Below are 25,037 nucleotides of genomic sequence, written 5' to 3' on the forward strand. Positions count from 1 at the left end.
CGACTCTGTGTACAGCTGAAGCTGTGCACTGTAGTCAACGGAAGGACAAAGAAGAGGGGACGTTTCTTCATTCTCACACCGCTTGAGTAAATTATCCCCGCAAAACAACATGTGTAAATGCATTGTAATATGGATGTCCGTGGTGTATGTGATAAATGAGGTGTCTCAATGCTAACCAACAAGCTAGCTAGATGTAGCAATCTTATCACAGACTGCACTGAGTAGATGTCACAACACTTCCATCTTTGGGGCTAATTCTATTTTATTGGCTCCCGTCTTCTTTTACTTACGCCCACCAAATGTTTGCTGTCATGTTAACACAAGTGTCTCTTTTATGTTCTTTTCTTTTCAGAATTGTAAAAGGCCACCTTGTTTCTGACATGGCCAACCCTTTACGGGGTGAGGTTATAAAGCTATACAAAACTGTAAGTGGAAAAAGTCAGTGGCACACACCAATTCACACAAAGCTCGGCTTTGTCCTGTGCTGCACATGGTTTTACTGTGTTACCTATCCTCCTCAGTTGCTGTATCTTGGCCGTGAGTACCCCCAGGGAGCAGCATACTTCAGGGAACGCCTGAAGGCAGCTTTCATGAAGAACAAAGACGTAACGGACCCTGAGAAGATCAAAAAGCTGGTGGCTCGTGGCGACTTCGTCATCAAGGAACTGGAGGCTCTCTATTTCCTCAGGAAATATCGAGCCATGAAGAAGAGGTATTATGAACCAGAAGAATAAACACCCAGACAACTCAAAAGGATCAGTCTGAATTGTAGTACAGGCTGTGAGGAAAGTACAGTAAATATGTTAATATGTATTTTATAAAATGTATGAAACATGTTAATGAGATGCAGTACATTTTACACTGCAGCTCCAAACAGTTGCCTGGATCCAAAAAATATTCAATCATGCCTTTCTTGGAAAATGCTAATTTGATGATTAAGAAGTGCGAGGAAGTGATGCTAAATAAACGGTTACAGAATGTGCTTTGTATATCTGTATACACAAGCTCTTCCTTAAAGGTCAGCATCATACAATAACAACTATATATTATATCATAGTCCTTCAGTTGTTACGCCATTAGTTTGCAATAAGCTGTTCATATCAGATTGTAATGATCTGTTAATATTCGACTGACCGAATCATATTTGTACAATGTATTTTGTATTCTGTCGCATATATTTGTATATACATGGTCACATTTGTGAAAGAATGAATGTAAATGACTATGTGTCAATGCACTATGAGAAAGAAAAAGAACAGTATTTAAAAACTGTGATGTCCTGTATTGTAATAAATACAAAATCAAAGCAGGGTTCTTTGTCCATTTGACTAATTTACATTGTTTGTTTGAAATGAACCATAATGGTGTCCTTTTGTTTAAATAAATTACATTTTAAGATTAATACATTTTTAAATTGCTCTTTTGTATACACTGAACAGTCTTATGTATTGCAAATATCAGAATGGAGATCAATTGAGATTTGAGATTAATTACTGACTTGGACTGTTTTAACGAGGTAACTTTTAACTTGAGATTAATATATTGAGAGTAATATTAAACTTTGGAGATAGAATCTTGCTTATTCTGCAGGTTTGCATCTTAATTTGTGTCCTTTCAGATAAGCATTGTACCTTTATTTTAAGTAATATCAAACAGTAATATGTTGATTTCAGGCCTAAATGGTCTCTTTCTCTCACAATGAGTCATTCATCACAGACAGACTCCAACTTACTCTCTGTCAATTTTCCTTCCACATGATTTTTGTTTTGAAGCACATTAGAATACTTTTTTTTTTAAATAAAATAAAATGGATTGTGGTGGGGGCTGCACGGTGGTGCAGTGGTTAGCGCTGTTGCCTCACAGCTAGAAGGTTTGGGCAAGGTGGGCCTTCATGTTCTCCTCGTGCATGCGTGGGTTCCCTCCGGGGTCTCCGGCTTCCTCCCACAGTCCAAAGACATGCTTGTAGGGTTAATTGGTGACTCTAAATTGCCCATAGGTGTGGGTGTGGGTGTGAGTGCGAAAGGTTGTCTGTCTCTATGTGTCAGCCCTGTGATTGACTGGCGACCAGTCCAGGGTGTACCCCGCCCTTCGCCCAATGGCAGCTGGGATAGGATCCAGCCCCCCGCGACCCTGAACAGGATAAGCGGTATAGATAATGGATGGATGGATGGATGGATTGTGGTGGTTTTCGATTAACAGATCCTCTCTACCTGTAATATCCCTACTGAGTGAGACCAGTCCTGGCACTCTAATGCTTAAAACTTCATGTAAGAAACAACATTGTGTTGGAAACTAAGATTTGAGTTTGATAGAAACTAATAACCAAAGTTACTGCATGTTTAACTAACAACTAACTAACTAAGTCATTCACCTGAAGTACTGTGACCTGTACACCTATAGGACCCTGGGGCATGCAGGTAAGATTGTGGCTGACCCCTACCACCCTGGACACTGGTCTTTGAGACCCTCACTTCCGACAAGAGGCTGCAGTCCATCAGGACCAAAATGTCCTGCCACAAGAACAGCTCCTACCCCTCTGACGGCCAGCCTCCCCCCACCCCCCACCCCCCATATGACATGGACTCTCATACAGCCCCTTAACATTATATTAATGGACACACTGGACTAATATACTGTCTAAAACCTCTTGCCACAAGAACAGCTTCTACCCCTCTGACGGCCAGCCTCCCCCCACCCCCCACATGACACAGACTGTCATACAGCGACAACAACAGCACTAACCACTGCACCACCATGCAAGCCCCTATTGTACATATTTGATATTACATTGCTTTTTTATATTATTGTGTTATTAGATAGGACAGCTGAAGAGAGATAGAAGAAGAGGCTGGGGGATGACATGCAGCAAAGAGCAAAGAGTGAGAGTCGAAGCTACTGCCTGTGGCCTCTCTATATTGGGCGCCTGCTCTACCCACTGAGCTAAACTGGCGTCCCCAATGAAAAACATAAACAATGAGCAATGCAACATTCAGACAACAGCTTTTATAGCAATATAAAAACTTAGGGCTGACGTGGTAGCTGTGATTTTGTTTCTAGAAGAAACATGCAAGAGTAAAAACATGATACAAAACTAGGCGCAAACATTTTGCGCAATATTCAAAGCTAAAACTACAGTATTACAAGAAAAAGAAAATGGTTAAATAGTACAACACAGTTTAAAACCTCACTTTACATTCCTGACACTTACAAGCACATGACAAATAGGAAAATGTAATCCAGGAAATGTATGGCAAACATGTGTTGTGTCATGTGGTAATGCGGCTTTTTAATTCAATTTCAGTGTCACAGACTGCAGGATTTGTGTTGCTGGCTTTCTTCTCGGAGTCCTTCATCGGGTTACGCTCCTCTGTTCTTCCCATGACCTGAACATGGAGAAGTACAGAGCAGAAGTCAACAGATGTTATCAGTCTGTCGCTTTTCATATTGTTTCCCTGATGCAGCACTTACTCTGTCGAAGAAACATTTAAAGATGTGATAGGAAACTGTGTCTTCTTTCAGCAATGTAAGCTTCGATTCCACCCTTGTCTTCCAGCCTCCTGAAAGGAGAAAAACATGGTCATTAAAAAACAGTAGGACAGTTTTACCAACAGATCTGATTTGAATACCTGATATACCAAAGACAACAAAATATAATTCTTTACCTGTTATTAGGCTGACTAACAGTCCCACACTGATAGCTGTTACAGTTCCAATTACACTGAAGTAAAGATAGGAAGGAGTGTGCCAGTTGTCTTCCAATAGATGCCTGGTGACAGAAAATAGTACATCTTCAACTATACTCCATTAACAATAGTGAGTGTTCTTACCGCTGTATTAAGCCAGATTGCAGCTGTTGCGTGAATGGCTAGTTACAGTGTCACTAACTGAGGACAGATGGACATGCTCTCTGCAGCTGAAATTGTACGCAGTAGTGTGTTTCCCTTCAAAGAAACCCTTGTACCGTGTAGAGCCGAGCCTGACCGAGCTACCAGGACATCAAACTGGACACTGGTCAGCCTCAAGTAACTGAAGAAGGCAGTGAATGAACTGATTTGTGCGCGTGGCTGGGTGATGTTATGAACGGACACAACAGCATTCAGAGGGGCGAATAGTTGCATGTTGTTTTTAACAGGAGCAAATCAAAACAAAGGACTCTGCAGGCGAACCCATGTGATTTATTAAAGGCAAGAATTTGCTTTGCTTTTGGTCTGAAGACACATTAGGATTCATCCTCTAGGCAGTCAGTTTAGAAACTCTTCCTTTTCCAGCACTGTGCTAGGTGGCAGCCTGTTGCAGCAGCTCCCATCGTGTTCCACAATTTCCAATTTTCCATCTAGAAGTTTTAATATATTCAAATGGCTTCAGAAGAACTTTGATCTGCAATGTTACAGGAACATTGAGGGGATCGCCAAAGTAATTGAGATTCATCAACTTGAGACCACAAATGTGACTACAAAAAATTCTAACTTTCAAGGGAATCCATCTTATCATTGTTGAGCTATTCAAATGTATTTTCTCATTATTTCCAGTGGCAGGAGCTTTTAAACTTTTAACACAGTTTCTATTAAGATTTTATACATTTTAATAACCATTTTTATCAGACCAACACAATATACTTGGCAAATATAGATATGAAAAACCCAAAAGCCCGTATGATCACGTCACGTGATCATGAATCGCACAGCATACCGGGATATTTAATATCCGGAAATGGGACGCTCCGTTTCTCTTACCAGCCTTGCATACGGCGCATGGCGGCATTAATATGCAGCGCACCTCGAGGTAAGGAAACCTAACGTTGTGTAAATGTGTGCTAAGGTTAACAATAGACTTCCAAGTGTGCACCCTTGGTCGTGCTACCGAAACGGAGAGGGGAAAAAAGGAATAATGGAGTTTTTCAGGCGGATTAGAGACACTGATGGAGAGGGAAAAGTTTGGTGTGTGTATGTGCATGTGTGTCTGTGTGTGCGTGTGTCTGGGTGCGCGCTGCCCGCAGTCAGTGATGGAGCCGCTCCGTCACAATACTACATAAAAGTGGTGTAACTGTCTACCAATCGACTTTTCCCTTCACAGAGCAATGCTTCTAGCACTGCCAAAAACAAGTATTCAATTCCATGAAATTTGGTTTAAATACTTATACTTCCCAGAGGAGGAGATTTACTACAATTTTTTTTACAAATTAAGCAGAGTGTTATCGAGCGCCACCATCATCTATTACCTTCTAACTGGATGTCACAAAGGTCTCACAGTCTTTTTATTCAAAGGATATTAATTTGCAACCTAAGTTGTTATCCCTCATTTCTTTTAAGAAAGCGAAATATTTCTGTAATATAAAACCTGGAGAACTCTTTGCGCCATCTGACTTCACAGTCAACTGCTCTGTTGCCCTCACAGTATTTATGTAATTCAATCATCCATTACTGCCGGTTACACACTTACTTGCCATCACTGTTCACAGCTGTGACAATGGCTCTCAGTTCTGTTGGTGGAGCTGTGGAGGTCCAGTTGAGGCTCTCTGTAATGTTGAAGTTACACCCCTCAGTGGACAGTGGCAGAGGTCGGGTCATTGCAGGAGGGGAAGGGTAGAGCACAGCCACAACACCCACAAACAAGGTTGCAACCAACCCTGACAAAAGACCGGCCAAACCTCCCTGTAGAAAATCAGAACATAAAATATAATCGCAATTAGATTAGATTAGATTAATTCAGAAACTCAAATTATTAGAAATGCAGGATTTTAAACAAGGTGGAAAGTGAGGAAGGCCCAAAATGAACTAACTCTAAATTGACTAATCGGGAAAAGAAACAAAAATCAGGGTTTGTGGGGCTACACCCACACAGTTGTGTGTGATTCTTTTTTGGCCTTTTTGCCTTTATTTAATTGTACAGCGACAATTGACAGGAGAAAGGGAAAGAGAGATTCGGGCAGATATGCCCCAAAGGGCCGCAAGTTGAAGTGGAACCTGCTTTTCCTTTGTATATGGGGCGCCAAATAAAGTTTCTTTGATTATTAGTGACACAAGTTAAAGAAGTCGCACTAAAATGGAAAAAGCCGTATTATAAGAGGACACACTTACTTTGGAATTGGCATATGGGCAGAGGATACCCAATGTGAATACGCCAAGTAAGGGGCCTCCAGTGATACCACTGACTGTGACACCTGCCTGTTTAGGGACACACATCTAAAGTTCAGCCTCAAAAACCTAATATGAAAATGGTCAACAATGGGGGTTATATGAATACACTTCATATAACAATGATTTTTTCAAAATACCAATAAATTATTGTTTATGCCAAAATGTGAAGCTTATGTATCAACAGATCCACTCTACCTGCATCATCCCTCCCAAGACTGAGGCCAGTCCCGCAATGGAAATACACAAAACCCCATATAAGAAACCTGCAACCACATCGTATTAGAAAATGGTTTTCATTCTTGACATGAGAGATAATATTCAACTGACATACAGAAAACAAGAAAAATCCACTTACTCAGTCCTTTGGACATCCAGAACAGGTGTTTCTCAGACATGTTGGTGTACGGTTTGATCAGGTCTTCTAGTGTCACTGTAGCTAATGCGTTGATGGAGGAAGACACTGTGCTGAAGTTGAAATAACAAAAGGAAAGGAATAAGGCAAAGACTGCCATATTTTTGACAAATTTCCAAAGGCCAAAGTGACTTTGGAGTACTGGACTGTACAATCAGCTAAAATACTGTGCTGATCAAAGCAATCACTCATAATGTATGCATTTTATATCAAAAGATTGTAAATGATTGTGGAACAGGAGCTACACAATAATACAACTGTGCAAACATTCTGTTTTCTATTAAAGGTAAAATATGAAACAATACCCAGGTAGAAGACATGGCAGTTTTAAACTAATATTATAGGTTTGATTAAGTTACCTAAATTGAATCCAAGTTCTTCAAATACATAAGTTAAGGAAAACAAAAACATACAGCAGCAATTAAGGAATTCAGGAACAATGAAAGTCTAGGCACAGATTGGATGTTCATCCCCTTTGAATTAGACTCTGAATAGTAGAAGGAATGGGGGATGAAATGATTCTTTCGTACTACATGTGTTAGAAGACTGAATGTAATATGTGGAACGTATATTGACAACTTTTAATACCCAACAAACAAAAAAATGCGAAAAAATGGCAAGGTATGTGAGTTGGATCTGAGTAGCTAAAAAACTCCAATATATACCACCTCACTTGGTGCAATCGTTCAGTTTCTCATACCATTGCTATGTGGACGATACCCAGCTCTTCCTGTCATTCCAACCAGATTACACTACAGTTTCGGCACGGATCTTGTCATGCCTTGCCGATATCTCTGAATGGATGAAAGAACGCCACCTTCAGCCCTACCTATCTAAGACTTCTTGTCATCCCAACCAGTCCCTCTATGCAACCACAGATCAATATCTAGCTTGGACTAACTGAGCTCATGCCCACAAAGTTTGCCCGGAACCTGGGTGTCATAGGTGACGACCAGCTTACCTTTAAGGTTCATGTGGCCTTGATAGCTTGGTCATTTTGCCCTGTACAACATCAGGAAGATCAGACCCTACCTGTCAGAGCATGCAACACACATGTTGCTACAGGCCTCTTGTTAAATCATGCAATGACTACTGAAACTCCTGCATGCACATTCAAACCTCTGTAGATGATCCAGAATGCAGCAGCGCCACTGGTCTTCAATCAACATGAAACAGCACACGTCACTCCACTGTTCATATCCCTCCACTGGCTCCCAGTTGCTGCTACCATTCCTTCCTCTAACTCTCAGATGTGCGTCACTTTGGACAAAAACATCTGCTAAATGACATTGTACCATTGTAACATAACTAAAATGTTAAGTATAAACCTTAGAGCTCCGCTATAAACTGAGGCAAAGAATAGTCCAGGAAGGCCAGGATAGCTTGTCAAGGTGCCCATCACCAAATATGGAATCAGCTGTAGAGAAAGATGACAAGGATTAAAATACATGAAAATGAGCTTTTGGTAGTTCATAAAAAATAGAATTGTGAACGTAATCTATGGTTTCTACTTTCTTTAATGGTCCATACAGATACGCAGATACGCAGTATATGTATGTGTAACAACCATAACTTTCAGCTATGCTGTGTATTTTTCCATCATACCTGATCAGGAGTAGAAACTTGTCCAGCTGTCCATGGATCACAGTTTCTAAAGACTGAGAAGAGGCACATGCCTGCAAATACCGAGGACACCAAAAAGGTGGACAGACCTAACATGTTGATGTACAAAGCTCTGGAAAAAGAAAAACATAAAGATTAAATAAAACAAAGGCAAAATATAAGAAAACAAACAATTATAGCATGGCAAAAATATATTTTTGTATGTCTACATATATAAATTTTTTGTAGCCACAAAGCCCAGTCCCATTATTGCCTGTTACTTGAAGCAGATTTAAAATAGAAAATAACACGGATTTCACCACATCTTTTCACACCACAGAAAGTTCAGAGAATCCTTGAACACTGTCTAACGTTACCACTGATGATTTTGTACATTTTTAAAATAATATACCCAATGTTTCTTGCAATTACTGATTTATTTTTCCATGGACAAAAGATTCAAAGTATGACAAAATTGAACCAGACAAAAATTGTACAACATTCCAAATTTGGCAACCCCATATTTAAAGTTTAAATCCACCAATTACATCGTACTACAAAACACTATAAAGCATGAACCCTACTGAAAAGTTGAGTGTCAAAGTGTCATGAAGTGCAGGATTTTTTGGGTAGTCCAGTGTCCCAATACATTTTTAAAAGGTGACTCACACTCTGGCATGAGTTAGGCTTTTGCAGGAGACATATCTCTGAACCTGGGCTTGATTAGTCCCATAAACACCAATCCAGCTAACCGTCCCTCCGATGGTTATGGTCCAAAAAGTGTGTCTCCTCAGGGGGTTTATGTCGAAACTGGTGAAACACAATAAGAGCATGCTTTTAAATTCAGTAAAACAAACAAACAAAAAAATTGTCAGAAAGGTATTCCCTTGCCCATTCAAAAAACTATATCCAATCACTAAAGATGAGATGCAAGATTATACTGTATATCCAATACAAGATTTATGCAAATATATTAAATCTCTGGCAATGGGAAAAGCTGCAGTAACTTAATATTACTCTCAGCAACATACTTACTCCCAAAAGTTCAGTCTCCCTCCTTCTTGTGAATCTGAAATAATGGTGTGTACTCCTCCTTGTAAGATCATCGTTTTGATGATCACAGACAGGTAGCCTGCAAGCATTACTCCAATCTAGAAGATAAAATGAAGCTCTTTTTGTTTGTTTACCACAAATACCTGTGTTTTACTCTAGATGGCAATACGCTATTTAAAGCTGTTTCACAACAATTATTTGTAATAAACCTGTATAATTTCAATGAGCCAGAAATTATTGGGATGTGGACATTGGACATTTTGACATTCAAACATTATGCGAATATGTCATCCCTTTTCCTTGTTCCCGCCACTAGTGATACTTTCTTTGTTTTTTCTTTTGGCAGACAACCCTGCTGTATAAGATATAAGATACACTGGTGTACAGTACTGTATATTCATACAAACCTTAATATGAAGCTTCGGGAATCTGGCCAAATTCATTCTCAACATTACTGTTCTGTAATACCATACCAATATCTCTCATCTAGACATTTACCTGAACCACATCAGTCCACACCACTGCCTTCAGTCCACCCTGCAACAAAGTAGACCATAAACAGATGCTTTAATGATATCTGTATTCAAATCCAGGCATCCAAAGTAAACATCAAACACACCAAACAAGCAGGAGTACTCCCTCCCTTTTGGGCCTACCCAGGAGATGGACGTGCCTGGAAAACCTCCAATTTATAGTGCCCAGGAGGTATCCTGATCAGATGCCCAAACCACCTCAACTGGCTCCTTCAGATTACTGCAGCAGCTCTATTCTGAGCTTCCTGCAGTATTCACCAACTCCAGGTTTCTCCATCGTTGTCCATGTGAGGCTTGAGGTAACCCACCAGAACTATTGTCCCAAGGTGGTACATTTCCAGGACACACCAAGAGACTCAATGTCTTGTAACTGCATAAAGGAAACCATCTGAATCTTCCCAGAGAACTCTTACATAGTGGCATTCATCTGAAAGCTCGGGAGCACATCTGTGCAGTGCCTCTCACCATGGGACTCTCCTGAATAGGAGAGTCCATCCTCTCTCCAGGACTTATGTTCCAGACTGTGAAGGAAATTTTTATGTTAACCTGTTTGATCATGTGTTAAAATTTCTTTAATATTATAGAGTTAATAATCATGGTATAATCAGCTAAGGTTATGTATTGTCTGCTACTCTCCAGGGTCTTGTGCATGATTTACTGTTGCTCCTTCTGTCTTAGAGAGATAGTTGGTGGCCTTGTCTGGGCTGAGAGCTCCAGGGCAAGGGGTAAACTCTAAATAGTCAGGCGCTTCAGCTAAAGTCATAACAATAACACCTTACTTTGTCTCTGTGAGAGGGAGTTCTTTCTGTAATGTATAACATACACTGTGAACCTTGAGTCTGTGTCAGTCAGCTAGACAGCTGCGTTCTGTGTAGTACTGGTCTGGCCCAGCTCGCGTTGTTAATTGCTTTTACTCATCTTTTAATATTCTTCAATTAAATGACATCAAAAGACAACTTTGTTTCCCTAATAACTTTATTGGTCTCGTCACCAGAAAATTGCCACCACACAGACCAAGTGCTGCATAGCAGTGAGCCAGACTTTATCTAGGAGGGACTTAAATTCTGCAATGATGATGCCTGGGATCAGCATGCTTAGGTACCCACCTTTGCCTGCCACCCAGTTTACAATCTATCTGAATTAGAGAAAAATGACTGATGAATGTTTCTTTTGAACCAGTAAGAGAAGATACAACCACTTGTCTGTAATGTCTGTAACCATGTATATAGTTTGTGGGTTTCTTCTTTTTTTTTTTAACCAGCTGGATGCATATTAAGCAAGGCTGCCTTTTCAAGCCACTCATGGATTGTAAAACGATAGGTAGCTAGGCAGCTAGCACTGATAAAATCTACTAGTGACTGTTGGCATTTCAGACAGCAAAATAATTCAAGGTTGATGGCAAGAAAAAAGAATCATGCTTTTGTCTACCTCTGTCTGAAATTAGATGGATACAGTTAAGACATGAAAACACAAACACGTCCAGAGCACAGAGACTGAGCAGCTATGTATTGCTAGCTGCACAGCTAACTGAGCTTTCTAGCAAACAGAAGCTTCACCTGGCAGAATGGGTTACTTTAGCAATACTATTTGTCCATCAGAACCATTTATCTATTAAATATGATGCATTTTTGAACATGTTACAAAGTTGTTTGTCAAGGTATTGGGTTATACAGGTAGATGGACATACCGTGTAACTAATCAGAGAGCTAAAATGACTAGAATTGTTTTTGTGCAGTAGTCAATGAGGCTTAGCTGCCGAAAACAATACTCTTCCTTATACCACTATATATCCATTATGCCACTATATGCTATATCCATTTATGTCCTGATAAAATTCCTAAAATGCAGTGCCTGGTCTGTCTTATTCTCAGGTTAAAAAAGTAAAAGCTTTTCCGCTTAGCTCTCCCCATCGAAGCCAAGAGACTACCATGTTGATGACTGGATTTGTGACATCTTAGTGTTGCATTTGTTGACTTGATTTGTGTTTCTGATTTATGCATCACTATAATTGTTTATTTGTTTGGCTTTCTGCTGCAGATTCTTTTAATCTTCATTCTTTATTCATTTGCAGAATGGTTCAATACTGTAACCATTTGCTATGCATCTAACTGTACATAGCAGAAGCAAAATAGTGTGTAGCCAACGTAACCTCAGCCTATGGTTTATTGTATGTGAGCTCACCTTTGAAGTCTTGATGATTGCATTTTGGCTTGTGCCATTTTTTTTCATACATTTAGAAATATTTTTGCAACAGTGGAGTCTCCCCCTGCTGGCCTCTAGACAGAATGCAAGTTTATGGCTCTGAGGATGAGCTTTGCTTTTAATACCAGAGGCTACGAACCCCACTTATTTGCAGTCTGTGAGCAGAACTAATTAAAGCTATTGTGTTTTGTATTAATTTACTTACCAATGTGCAGTAAAGAGTACAGACAGCTCCTGTTGAAATAATTCCACCCCACAGATCTACACCAGTAACTGGAGAGAGAAAGATAGAGAGAGCACAGGATATCACATAGTGCTCATTAAATAACTTAACTAATCACTTTAAGTGCTGTCATGTGAGAATTTGATGTGAATTCTGAACCTGACTGCTGTGGACCAAAAACAACATACCTTGGCTTAAAGCTAAAGCTGGGCCATAAATGACGATTCCAGTATAGAGGACCTGTAAAAAGAAAAAAAAAAAAGAAATATCAACATAAATTAGCTTTAGATTTATGTTTGACTGACATAGTTCAAAGCTCTGACATTATGTTTTGACAGGCTTGTTACTCACTGTCTGAACAATAAAGAGCATAGTTCCAATCAGACGTGTAGCTTTGTTGAAACGCAGCTCCAGATACTTGGAAGAAACAGAAAAGTCATGTACATGGTTGTTTTTTATCGCTGTAAATGAGCACCATTTAGTTAAATACTATTTTATTTCAGAAAGGCAGGTTGTGTGAAAACTTTCTTAATTAATCAAAACCAATGAGCATTATGACATTTGATCAGGTGAAGTGGACTAATTAGAGCCATGGTTCTCAACTGGTGGATTGGGACCCAAAAGTGGGTTGCGGAGCTGTTTTCAGATGTGTGCTTGAAAAAAAGAAAGTTGTGGCCAAAAGTCTGTGCTGCATTTTTATTTTGAAGGACGTGGGTTTCCTACATGCATGCAGTGTAGTATAGTTTATTCACACTCCTTGTAACTGATTGGGTAATCCCAGCTACAGGTTCATTTAAATTATGTAATAGTTGCATTCATGTTGCATTTTTTCTAGTATATTTCTGTTGAAAAAGATAATTCAATGAATTGGGAATATGTTTACGTACTGCCGCCTGCTTGTCATTTTAGCTAGCTATTATACTGTTGTATTTTTTTATGTTTCGTTCCATCTCAGGTCCAGACTGTACAGATTTTAATGAAATAAATTTGACTGGTTGAAAAATTTCGGTTACGATTTGTCATTAAGGAGGTGGTGATGGGTCCTGAGGCTAGACCAGTTGAGAACCACTGAATTAGAGGATACTGTTGCATTGCAAATCCAGACTTGTTAAAGAATAAAACTATAAATCAAAATTTTTACATGAGTAATTATTACATAACATGAGTTTATTCAATGTAGCGCACTGTTATAGATTTAACTACACAACAGAATTAACACATAACATAAAATAAGCTTTAAATCGACCATCAGGCATTTAAATGCTACATCAGTAATAAGAGTCCACATAATGGCACATCTAGTATAATCTGCCTGTACAATAGCTCAGTAAACAAACTCTAACCGGAGAGCGAAACCACGCTTACCTCATAAGCGCTGGTGATGGACAGCCTGTAGGAGACTGGGAGAAAGACCTCAGATACGACCACTATTGACAATACATAAGCAGCTGAGAAAAAGACAAAGATGGCTCCAAAGCTGTACACCTACAAAGCAGGAATTTTTATCAATTAATGCATTTCTGAAACGGGTCAACCCAAAGTAATCAAACAATAACTGATTGTTTGAATTTTAAAATGCAAAAAATGTACCAGAATCACTACTTTAAAAAGCACGAAATATTTGATATAGTAACATTATTCGATTTTAAAGCTACTGTGAGGAGCTTTCAGTTTGTGTTGATTTTGGTGCCTCCTGTGGACAATGCCGTACCTCTAATGTCTTTACCGATTTTGTCCTATACATGCTTCATAGGTAATTTTTAGCAAAAAAATCTCAACCTGCTTTCTTTTACTCACTTTAAATTTCTGCCGTGGAAAATGTAAACAAAGGCAGTGTGCAGTTCATACTTCTTCTGACACCTACCCCCTGCCAGCAGTTTCAGGCATTAAAAATAACTATGTCGAACGAATCAATCTTGTCGATGATGGTCTGGTTTGCTTTTGTCGGTCATATAAAGGCATGAGTATTAATTTCAGCCTGTTTTAGAACCACTCCTTCAGGGGCTTTAAGTGGGAGAATTATTATTCAAAAGGCTAAAATATGCTTTTCAGTGGGATCTACATTTTTGCTAATTCACCCTACGTTAAAGAATTTCATCAGTTCTTGTTTAAGGAGAGGTTTGCTGTTTCAGTGTATTCAACTAAGTCACTAAAATCAAAAACAACTAAAATGGAGCAAATGAAATGCCAGAGATTGAGTAAAAGAGATGAGATAATATCTTTAGATTTTATCAATATGCTGCATTGTATCAGCCTTACCTCAGCTGGGTTGGACAGCACTGTGATGGATGACATGAAGCTGGCAGTTAGGGACAGGGAGACAGGCAGGGCCGTCAGTCTTCTCCCTCCTGTTAGGAATTCCTTTGAAGTTTCTTTTCTTCTGCTGGCCCAGGCAAAGTAGAACCCAATTGCAGCCGACACCACCAGCATGAGAGCAAACACCACGTAGTCTGCCACCACGAGGGAGCCAACTACCAGAGAATCCCCGGACATTCTGGTGTGAGCCAGACCAAAACTAGAAATAAAATTATTTAGGAAGTTATTCAAACTGTTCAGTGTAAAGCTTGTCACGTAGACAGTCCACTAAATAAATGGAAATCCTGGTACATCTCCTTTTGACGTGCCCCAGAAGGTCAAGGTTTAATGTTCAGCTTTATTGACAAAACAGGATTGCACAATAAATAAAAGTGCAGAAAACAAAACCAAGCAAGAAAACCTTGAAACATTGACACCATTCGACACTTTCTCACCATTTGTTTCCAGAATACATGCATATTATTGGAGGAGTTCATGTCTTTGACTTAGCATTACAGACACGTGCATGATGTGAATATGCAATGAGAAAGCGTTTTTGGGTTTGAGTACTTATTATCTAGTGTTACAGGCTGGCTGCCAGGTGTACATTTTTGGATTCTAAAGTCAATATTGAGAGAGAAAACAAAAAAAACTCCACACAGAAAGGCCCCAGTTGGAAGGGGGATATAACTGGTACACAAATTGATATCTAAAATTTCACATTGTAACATCTTTCTTAAGCTTTTGTAATTAAAAACCTGTATGGGCATTTCATATATTAAAAGCTTAGAAATGAATATTAGTTGCACTTCATGTGGGAATGCTCATTTTGGTTATGTCCAGCTCAATGTCACAGAAAGTTGGATTAGTGTTTCCAAATATCCTCTCTCTGTCCTTTGTCAGGTCCAGATTTCCTTTTCGCCTTGTGACCTCAAAAGGGAAGAGCACAAACAGAAAGTCAGCAACTGTCATTAGCCTGTAGCATTTGGTATTTCTTCAATGCTGCAGCACTAACCCTGTCCTTCAAAAACGTGACTAAATGATATAAAGTTGTGTCTTCTTTCATTAATGTAAGCCTTGATTCCAGCTTCAGCTTATAGCCTCCTGAAATATATACATTAACACAAAAGCACATCTGCTATAAAAATGTAAACAGCATGAATGTAAAATTATGCAACAGAATATATGCTATGTACCTGTCAACAAGCTGACTAATAGTCCCACACTGATAGCTGTTACTGTTCCAATAGGACTTAAGTAAAGGTAGGACAGAGAGTACCAGTTATCTGCCAGCAGAGACCTGGAGGTGGGAGAAAACAATGACTTTTCAACTATGACCATTTGTTTGTCAATATATGATCATGCTTTTGTTGAGAATTAATTCTTAACTCTCGAAGAAATGTGTTCACCATTGTATTACCTTGTTTACGTTGTAAGTTAATGGTAAATACGTGTGTCCTGTGTGTGTTTGTGTTACATGATATTCTGTGACAAAGGTTCTTAAAGGGACAGTACTGACTGAGTGTTTTCTGGAGGAGGCTGTAAGAGGGCCTGCAAATGGGTCTGTTTGTGACTGACTGAGTGAATGAGTGACGGTACTTTCACAGCCGTAGAGAGAGAGAGTTGCGACATCGCAATGGCTGATCATGGAGCTTATTGGACCTCTACTGACGTGACTCTCTGTCTATACGGCTCTGGATACTTTGTTCGGGGAGTAGGCGGGGCTGCTCCTCCGCTGCAGCGTGCGCTTTCAAACACATTGTCATCGGCCTCATAAGGACAGTCCTTGTAACACATTGCGCACAAAAGCACACATTGACCTGATGCGGTCAGCCACATACTAGGTTTTGACCTAACTGTAAATTATGCTAAGCTACTCCATAGGTATCACAGAGTGAAATATAAAGCTTTTGCATTATAGCCCTCCCTTTAATACTAACAAACAAACAATAAGGTAGTGATTACTCTTAGCTCAAGGATACTTAATATGGCAAATAATATCAATAATCAATCAATAATCAATAATCAATCACAGCCAGATACACACATACTTGCCATCACTGCTTTGTGCTTGTGCTGTTGTGATGGAAGTGGGTTCTGTTGGCAGAGCGGTAGAGGTCCAGTTGAGATTGTCTGCAGCTGTAAAGTTACAACCCTCAGTGGACAGAGACAGAGGACGTCTCATCTCAGGAGTGGGAGGGTACATCAGAGCTCCGATACACACCCACAGAGACAAAACCAACCCTGACACAAGACCAGACAAAGCTCCCTGGAAGACATTTTCATTGCTAAAAATGATCAAATGTGCTTTTCAGAGTAGCATGTATAAAGGGTATACAGAAATTTAAAGGGATAGTTATTTTTTATAATTCGGTGAGTTGTGTTGCTTATCTGTATGAGGAAAAAATAGGAATTTTTCAGCTCAGATGAGATAAATGCGTATGTGTATGAGTGTTTTTGACATCTTATAGGATAAATAATGAATAGGGCAAAATATTATCCCAGGAATAGAAGTAATTTACAATTTCAAATAAATTTTCCTTTTTTCATATCAACATGTGTTTCTGGATTAACAGTAATCACACAAAGCAGTGAAATGAGGAAAGGCTTACTTTGGAGTTGGCAAACGGACAGAGGATACCCAATGTAAACAGGCCAAGTAAAGGACCTCCAATGACCCCAAGTATACTGACGGCTGCCTGAATAAAGAAATATATGTCACTTAAGTCTAAAACTTAGTATGATTAACAATCATAAACATCCTTCAATACATGTGTCTTTGTTTAACCAGATCCTATCTACCTGCAAAATCCCTCCCATGAGTGATGCCAGTCCAGCCATTCCAATGCATATAAACCCATATATTAGACCTGCAAAAAACATTGGCAACAAAAAGATTCAAAATTCCAGTTACCATTCAAAGGCACTATTGTTCAACAGACTACTTATTTTGGCTGAAATGCTGCATGAGGATTAGCCACTCACTCAGTCCTTTAGAGGTCCAGAAGACGTATTTCTCAGACATGTTAGTGTATGGTTTGATCAGGTCCTCTACTGTCACTGCAGCCAGTGCATTGATGCTGGATGACACAGTGCTGTGGGTGAAATTACAATACAATCAGACACACTTCAGTCAAAGGAGCAATGATATAAGTGCATTCCATATACCGACTAAAAAAATTTAACTTCATTTCTGTCAATTCCAATTTCTTGTTGTAAAAAAATGACCTAATATGCTGATCAAAATGTATAAATTAATGTTTAATGTGTAGAGGGAAATAACTTAAATGTTAAGTTCAGTATTAACCTTAGAGATCCACTATATACAGCTGCAACAAACAGTCCAGGAAGGCCAGGATTGTCTCTCAAAGTGTCCATCACCAAATATGGCATCAACTGCCGGAGACAGTGAATAAACTTGTGATCAGGGGATTAAAGCTCTAAGATGCACGCATATATTCATACATATATATATATCTTGTAAGATGGATAGGTGTTACAAATAACTCAAAGTTACACCATAACTCTCTTTATTGTACCTGATCAGGGGCAGAAACCAGTCCAGCTGTCCATGGGTCACAGTTCTTATAGACTGAGAAGAGGCACAGTCCTGCTGACACTGAGCACAGCAAGATGGACAGCAAACCCAACAGGTTGAGGTACAGAGCTCTGGAAAAAGAAAGAAACACACACACTGAGTAGCAAAGCACATGAGCAAAAACATGCAAAAATTATGTGATAATTACAATCACACGTGATGAATGCATGCATGCATTAAACACTTTCTCCACATTCCCAACCTAACTTTGGAAAATCAAAAGTTTTCAAGTACAACCCTACTAACCTCTGATGGAGCAATCATTAACTCCTTCACAATGCACTTTTCTCTGTATCATGAATAATCAGTGGTACACCTTTTATACCCTGTCACGTGTCTCTGTAAATTTCTCTCCTGGTAAAACAGGACTCACAGTCTGGCATGAGTGACGCTCTTGCAGGAAATGTATCTCTGAACCTGGGCCTGGTTGATTCCATAGATGCTGACCCAGACAAATGTCCCTCCAATGGATATGGTCCAAAAAGTGTGTCTCCTAAGTGGGTTTGTGTCAAAGCTGGAGAAATAGCACAGTTTAGAATTTCTTTAAAAAACTTCTTTTGCAATTGTTGCTTTACAATTTTCAGTTCTTTGGAGCTGAAGCTCCAACTAACACCATTCACAAAAATGTGTGCCTTCAAAGAACCTAAAGTGCAAAGAGTCTGCACCTCCTTCTCAAATAATATGGTCAAGCTTCACAGATACCAAAACTAATTTAAAAAGGCCCTCACAGTAAGTGCAGTAAAAACTTTATGATGAAAGTTGATGGATTAATCTAGAATACACTTTTCAGCACCAGGGAGAGAGACAGTCAGGAGATCAGCTGATTGCAGAATAACAGCACTTTTACAATTACATTGCAGTTATTTGAACTCAAAAATGTTTACATCTAGCAACTCTGCTTTTGTAATCTATTCCCACAGTTAAATAGAGCTATTCCAATCTAATACATACTCCCCAAAGTTGAGTCTCCCTCCTTGTTGTGAATCTGAAATAATGGTGACAAATCCTCCTTGTAAGATCGCCGATTTGATGATGACAGACATGAAGCCTGCGAGCATGACACCGAGCTGGAAGGCAAAATGTAGATTATGTTACACTAGCAACAACAAAAAGTTTCAATTTCTAGACAATTATTATGGATTAAAACATCCATCCATACATCCCATTAACTATACCGCTTATCCTGTTCAGGGTCATGGGGGCGCTGGAGCCCCAGCTGTCATTGGGTAAGAGGCAGGGTACACCCTGGATTTGTTGCCAGTCAATCACAGGGCTGACACATAGAGACAGACAGCCTTTCATGCTCACATTCACACCTACAGGTAATTTAGAGTCACCAATGAACCTAACAAGCATGACTTTGGACTCTGGGAGGAAGCTGGAGTACCCGGAGGAAACCCACGCATGCACATGGAGAACATGCAAGCTCCACACAGCAAGGCGGACTCCGAACTGGTACTCGAACCAGGAACCTTCTAGCTGTGAGGCAACAGCACTAGCCACTGCAAGTTATTTTGATTGATGGTGAAGCATGGGTACGTTTCTTTTCTAACTTCAGGAAGCTTACCTGAAACACATCTGTCCACACCACTGCCTTCAGACCACCCTGCAAAAACATAGACAGCAAAGGTTTTGTGTCTATTGTACATTTAATGTCATAATACAGACTATTAAATTTCTTCGGAAACACTCAATGATGTCAGTGCTATACTAAAAAAAGTTGAGTAGATTTTAATCACATACCACTGTGCAGTAAAAGGTGCAGACCACGCCTGTGGAAATAACTGCACCCCAAAGATCCACTCCAGTTACTGCAGAGAGAAGGAGGGTTTCAGACAGACTCAGCTGAGCAAAACCGAGCAGCTTTAAGTGCCCTCAAGCAGGAATGTTCAGTGAAACTGGCTACTGTGGACTGAAACCAGCATACCTTGGTTTAGAGCAAGAGCGGGTGCATAAATGACGATTCCAGTGTAGAGAATCTGTGACAGACAGAGAAAAGTAACACAGATATTAAAATACCCTCAGTCGTCTGATTGCTTGATTTACACACAGAACTCTGTCATTATGTGTTGACTGATTTCTTCCTTACTGTCTGAACAATGAAGAGCACAGTTCCAAGTAGACGGGTTGCTTTGTTGAAACGCAGCTCCAGATACTGAAGTGACACAGACAGAAAAGAACAGACAATACAAAAGGTCGGTATCAGAAACTACATATATTTGAATATGATAACATTGGATTCAATGTTATTGTCATTGCTTAGAGTAGAAATGCTTTCATCATCAAAATGCTGTTTTTGATCCAACCAACTCATAAATCGGATATAATGTAAGGGGGGCGTGTAAATACTCTTCGTATGTATGTCTGAACAGTAATGGCAGTATGAAATTGATGTACTTTAGATATACAGTTTCAAATAGGACATATGCACTATAAAAAAGCAAGGCTCACAACTAAAACTGCCCATTTTCAAAAGGAAATGGGCTTCAGTTATTGAGTACCTTGGCTAGGATTGTTGTATCCTATTGCTTTGATGTATAAGTTTTGGTAGGTAGTTATATGTATATATGTATATTGTATGTGTGCACTGCATGCTTGTGTGTGTGCACAGTGTGCATGTATGTATGAATATGTATGAGTTTCCGTACCAGTGAAGCCCAATCTCAAGGTGATTTTATTCTGTGATGTTAATTGCCTGTTGGAATTTGTCAATGGCAATAAAGTAAAAAAAAAAAAAAAAAAAAGCAAGGGTCTGCAGGAATTTCAGAGGATTCAATTTCCCAGGATACCCTGTGTACTCTGCCGATCATATAACCAACTATGCCACAGCTCCTATTCAGGTCTTAACAATTTAATCTCACGGAAATTCAAGAACTTTCCCCACAAATTGACACAAAAGCAATCAATCATTAAGCTCCCGCTTTGGATCCATCCTTAAGGAGCATGTTTGATTCCTGACAATTGTGAAATTCATTTATTACTTTTTATCTACCATTCCTAATGTCTCTACTACTAGAGCAATTCCATGAACTTGCTGTCCATTATGCTACACCTGCTTTCCATTTTTAATAACACATACAGTAGGTGTTGTCTGTTCTTTAAGTCTGCAGCCCTGTACGACCTCAATAATCCACATCTATAGTGGATTTTATGATATCTATAGCCCATTTCATTTTACCTAACTGTACTCTAATAGACCTCTATGAGCAGAGCCATATAAACTTCAGACTAGCACACTAACAATACCATTTTTAGTTGAGCAGTAAAACAACAACAGACTGTCAATTTGTATAGTTTTCCGCAGTTAAACAAAACGTTTGACATATGTCACAGCGTTGTGAATAGAACAGAATAGAACAAACACACAAATGCAATTCTAAAAACATAATTAAATAAAATAGAGACTCACCTCATACGTGCTGGTGATGGCCAGCCTGTAAAAGACTGGGAGAAAGACCTCAGATGTGATCACCACCATTGTAACATAGGACAGAGCAAAAAATCCAATATTGGCTCCATAGCGGTAAACCTGCAGGGAGACAATATGGAGTAAAATTACATTTTCTATGATTGTAGCAAAATTTGCGATTACTTTTCTTTATTAATCCATGTAAAAAATATATATTTGTATTGTTGGGACAGATAACCGTACAGTTTTAACTTTCTGTACACTGCATGCCTTATTGTCTGTGATTATGTCTCCTTTTCACCTAAGAAGGAGACAGGAAAACTCATCCTAAAGATTTTCACCACTATTAAAAAATACACAATTCTGACTTAAATTGATGTTTAGAAAAAGATTTTTCCTTTACCTCAGCTGGTTTGGACAGTATTGTGATGGCTGACATGAAGCTGGCGGTCAGGGACAGGGAGACGGGCAGGGCTGTCAGTCTTCGCCCTCCTGTTAGGAAGTCCCTGGAGCTTCCTTGGCCCCTGCCCGCCCAGGCATAGTAGACCCCGACGGCAGCGGACACTGCGAGCATGAGCGCAAACACAACGTAGTCTGCTACCCCGAAGGAGCCAGACACTACAGAGTCCCCTGACATTTTGGTGCAATTAAGACCAAAATTTAAACTGGGCTACAGGAAAGTGGATACTCTATGAGTGAAGAAAAGATCCTGATACATCCCCTTCTCACTCAAAACTGAGACGAGAGCAGGACCACCGACTGTAACCTTTTCTGTGTGTGTGTGTGTGTGTGTGTGTGTGTGTGTGAAAAAGAGAGAGAGACACAGAGAGAGAGAGAGAGAGCGTTCCAGACATGTTGATGTGGAGAAAACAGGCAAGGAGAGTGAATTGTTCACCTGACCACAAAATATATTTTCCCCATTTCCCATGTAAGTGATATGACTTTTTAATTGCTCATTTTATTTGTTTATACTTGCTGTAAAGCACTTTGGTGAAAAACCCTGTTTGTTTTAAAGCACTATATAAATAAATTTGACCTTTGACCTTTGTATTTTTAACCCCAGTTTCCAGAACATCTTTCAAGTGTAAAGTATCTTCACAATATTTACACCTTTTGTCCCTCAAATGTTACGTACGAGGCATGCTCTTCATGTAAATTGTCATGAGAGAACTTTTGTTAGGATTTGACCCTAAAAAAATAAATACTATTTGGTTTAATGACTGATTTGGTTTAATGACTGATTTGGTTTAATGAAAGCTATTTCAATTCTTTCATTATCTGCAATCATTTACTGCTTTAAATGTTTAAATGACATTAGGTTCAAGGTTAGGTTTGTTCACTGAAAGGGGGAAAAAAACCCAAAAAGCAACACACCAAAAAAATGGGGGGGCGGGGTTAAAACAGTGGAAATAGAGTCTATAAAATAGCAGCTTTGAGAAACAATAATTTTGTAAATGTAAATGTGATTTGTCTTAAAGAGCTTGATTTTTCTGCAATTTTTTCAAGAATGTAAAAAAGAAAAGATGCAAGTTCATCAAAACACAGTTTTTTGCAGGATGCATAGAGATTAAGAGATAAGGCACCTTGTTTAACCTGCAAAGAACAGTTAAAAGCAACTAAAGATGTTAACATTACCTACCAATCTGTGTCTTCATAATAATAAGCAATATATATATTATTGTTATGTTATATAGATCATATAGAGGCATCAGTATAAAATTAAGACTACAAATTCAAAATGAACAGAATAGAAGAGAACTTAAAACTAGCGATTGAGGCCGTAAACTTATTAGAAACTTGGTGACTCTAAACTTTGAAAGTCTCACTTCCAAAACAAATAAACTTGCCAGATCAAGATCTCTAGGACATATGTCGTACCACTTTAATCTACAGAGACAGCCAAAACCAACTACTACTACTTTTATGACAACTTATTGTTACATTGTACAATTACTACTAATATAGCTAAATGTAAGAAGGTATAAGAACTAGAACAGAGTCAAAGTAAGATTAATAAAGTCTTTGATATTAGCCTATAGAAATGATCCGCCTCATCTTCCTTCTCAGATGAATACCTGGTAGTGGTTGTGCCTTCACTGGTGTTAGCTACCTCCTGGTCAGTCACATTTAGTTGGCTATAGTTTGTCTTTTAAGCCTGGCTAGAAGCAGGTTTCTGAGCTGACTGAAAGTTGGTTGTCACATTTTTGTTTGGGTAAAAAGCCCTTTCCAGCTCCCTCTTTTTCTTCTCCTTCCTTTTCTGGAATCCCAGTTTAGCCGCAGGTACTTGCATGGCAAGTAATAAAAAGACTTAATTGATAGGAGAGGGAGTTTTGAACAGGCTACATTTCACAAAAGCAAGAAAAAACTAGATATTCATTTTTGGTATTTTGATAAGTAATGGCGAGTTTCTGTGTGTGTGTGTGTGTGTGTGTGTGTGTGTGTGTACTAGTTTAACCCAATATTATACAGGAACAATGCAGTTAGCAGATCAAGTCAGATTTTATTAAGTGATGCAGAAGTCATCAAGTAGCCCTCCGTCAGACGTCCAGATTTTCAGTTTTGTGGTCATATTGACTCTGCATTGTTGTTATTGTCTTTATATTAAAAATATACTCGGTCAATTCACTAGTGTTACATGTAACTATCTCATTAAGTCACAATTGAGCAATGCTTACCATTGATGGTTTTAGTAAAAACACTTACTTTTCATAGAAAAAGACTTTGTACTGACCTTGAGCAGAGAATGATTCCAGTGACTTTTAGTAGGATACCAAATATCCAGTTTGGTTACCATAAGTGCAGGTGAAAACACAGGTATGGAGGCTGAAATTCAGCCTGCATGTGTTGACAAATGAATGACAGACAGATCACCTCAGTCAAACTACGCCAGCACACTAAATACTCACTGGATTAAAAATTAGCTGAACGTTGGTCACACAGACGTAATACTGGACTCAGTACTGGGGTGTTTTGACTGAGTGTTCTTTTTACGATGTTCAATATTAATGGGTATAAAACCACATAACAGAGGGGTTAATTTCTAAACCCAGTAATCTTTAGAGTTTGTTATATTCCTCACGATATTTAATTTGCACAGGGCCAAATTCAATATGTTACTTATAAGTATTTTTGCAGTGTCAAGGGTTGACCTGCAACTATTGTATAATGAAATATTTCTCTATTAAATTTTGTCTTGATCCAGCCCTGAACATAGCCCCCCACCCATCCCCTCATGTTTTTGGCAAATGTTTTCACTTCCGGGCATTCTTTCTTTTTAAAGCCAAAACCTTGACACGTCGTAATAACTCCTATTTCCCACGTTGACTGCTAGTGTCACTGAACACATATTTTTTGTTTCTCTGAAAGTTTGTCACTGCTAGCAGAATCAGCTCACAATGGTCCAGATTAGACAAACTAAAATTTAAGAACCACTAAACGAACAATTGTGATGAGACCTATCACAACAATCCCTGTTTCCTTTACCAATGGGTCAAACGACCTTAAAGAGCTTAAAACAGTCAAATAGTGGCTACAATTTGGGTAAAAGCGCATTAGTGTTTTTATTGTCCCAAA

General features: G+C 39.1%; 3 protein-coding genes across 4 annotated transcripts; 1 reads left to right on the plus strand and 2 right to left on the minus strand.

The window, feature by feature from the left end:
* Positions 1 to 6: 6 nt before the first annotated feature.
* Positions 7 to 1,311, plus strand: lyrm5a (LYR motif containing 5a). Of its 2 annotated transcripts, none has more exons than XM_069671354.1 (3): positions 7 to 113; positions 353 to 425; positions 522 to 1,311. In XM_069671354.1, exons 2-3 carry the CDS (start codon positions 381 to 383, stop codon positions 732 to 734), a joined length of 258 nt encoding a protein of 85 aa, XP_069527455.1. In that variant the 5' UTR covers positions 7 to 113; positions 353 to 380; the 3' UTR covers positions 735 to 1,311. The 2 variants fall into 2 exon arrangements, with proteins under 2 accessions (XP_069527455.1, XP_069527453.1); XM_069671352.1 differs by having other exon boundaries at positions 7 to 86.
* A 1,955-nt stretch (positions 1,312 to 3,266) lies between these two features.
* On the minus strand, positions 3,267 to 14,655 carry LOC138599839 (sodium-coupled monocarboxylate transporter 1-like). Its single transcript, XM_069671594.1, has 17 exons — positions 14,422 to 14,655; positions 13,528 to 13,647; positions 12,514 to 12,579; positions 12,351 to 12,402; positions 12,145 to 12,212; positions 9,703 to 9,741; positions 9,187 to 9,302; positions 8,821 to 8,961; positions 8,155 to 8,284; positions 7,878 to 7,966; positions 6,493 to 6,602; positions 6,333 to 6,400; positions 6,078 to 6,164; positions 5,440 to 5,651; positions 3,663 to 3,766; positions 3,469 to 3,557; positions 3,267 to 3,383 (listed from the first exon to the last, which is right to left on the minus strand). The coding sequence occupies exons 1-17, from the start codon at positions 14,653 to 14,655 to the stop codon at positions 3,267 to 3,269; spliced, it is 1,842 nt and encodes a 613-aa protein (XP_069527695.1).
* A 612-nt stretch (positions 14,656 to 15,267) lies between these two features.
* Positions 15,268 to 22,101, minus strand: LOC138599330 (sodium-coupled monocarboxylate transporter 1-like). The gene is made up of 17 exons (XM_069670942.1): positions 21,868 to 22,101; positions 21,465 to 21,584; positions 20,145 to 20,210; positions 19,983 to 20,034; positions 19,799 to 19,866; positions 19,623 to 19,661; positions 19,007 to 19,122; positions 18,429 to 18,569; positions 17,997 to 18,126; positions 17,765 to 17,853; positions 17,443 to 17,552; positions 17,260 to 17,327; positions 17,070 to 17,156; positions 16,509 to 16,726; positions 15,654 to 15,757; positions 15,473 to 15,561; positions 15,268 to 15,387 (listed from the first exon to the last, which is right to left on the minus strand). Exons 1-17 carry the CDS (start codon positions 22,099 to 22,101, stop codon positions 15,268 to 15,270), a joined length of 1,851 nt encoding a protein of 616 aa, XP_069527043.1.
* Positions 22,102 to 25,037: the final 2,936 nt, after the last annotated feature.

Source organism: Semicossyphus pulcher, unplaced genomic scaffold (assembly GCF_022749685.1).
Source record: "Semicossyphus pulcher isolate SPU_LCO1_2020_fin unplaced genomic scaffold, fSemPul1.0.p SCAF_20, whole genome shotgun sequence".
Lineage (NCBI taxonomy): Eukaryota > Metazoa > Chordata > Actinopteri > Labriformes > Labridae > Semicossyphus > Semicossyphus pulcher.

Coding starts and splice junctions, on each gene's coding strand:
- LOC138599330 (XM_069670942.1), bottom strand. CDS start 22,101: ATGTCAGGGGACTCTGTAGTGTCTGGCTCCTTCGGGGTAGCAGACTAC. Junction 19,123..19,622: donor TGTGGACAGATGTGTTTCAG/GTAAGCTTCCTG, acceptor TTTGCCTTCCAG/CTCGGTGTCATGCTCGCAGG. Junction 17,854..17,996: donor TGGTTTCTGCCCCTGATCAG/GTACAATAAAGA, acceptor TGTCTCCGGCAG/TTGATGCCATATTTGGTGAT.
- LOC138599839 (XM_069671594.1), bottom strand. CDS start 14,655: ATGTCCGGGGATTCTCTGGTAGTTGGCTCCCTCGTGGTGGCAGACTAC. Junction 13,648..14,421: donor TGCTGTCCAACCCAGCTGAG/GTAAGGCTGATA, acceptor CCTGCTTTGTAG/GTGTACAGCTTTGGAGCCAT. Junction 6,165..6,332: donor TCTTGGGAGGGATGATGCAG/GTAGAGTGGATC, acceptor GTCCCTAAACAG/GCAGGTGTCACAGTCAGTGG.
- lyrm5a (XM_069671354.1), top strand. CDS start 381: ATGGCCAACCCTTTACGGGGTGAGGTTATAAAGCTATACAAAACT. Junction 426..521: donor TTATAAAGCTATACAAAACT/GTAAGTGGAAAA, acceptor TATCCTCCTCAG/TTGCTGTATCTTGGCCGTGA.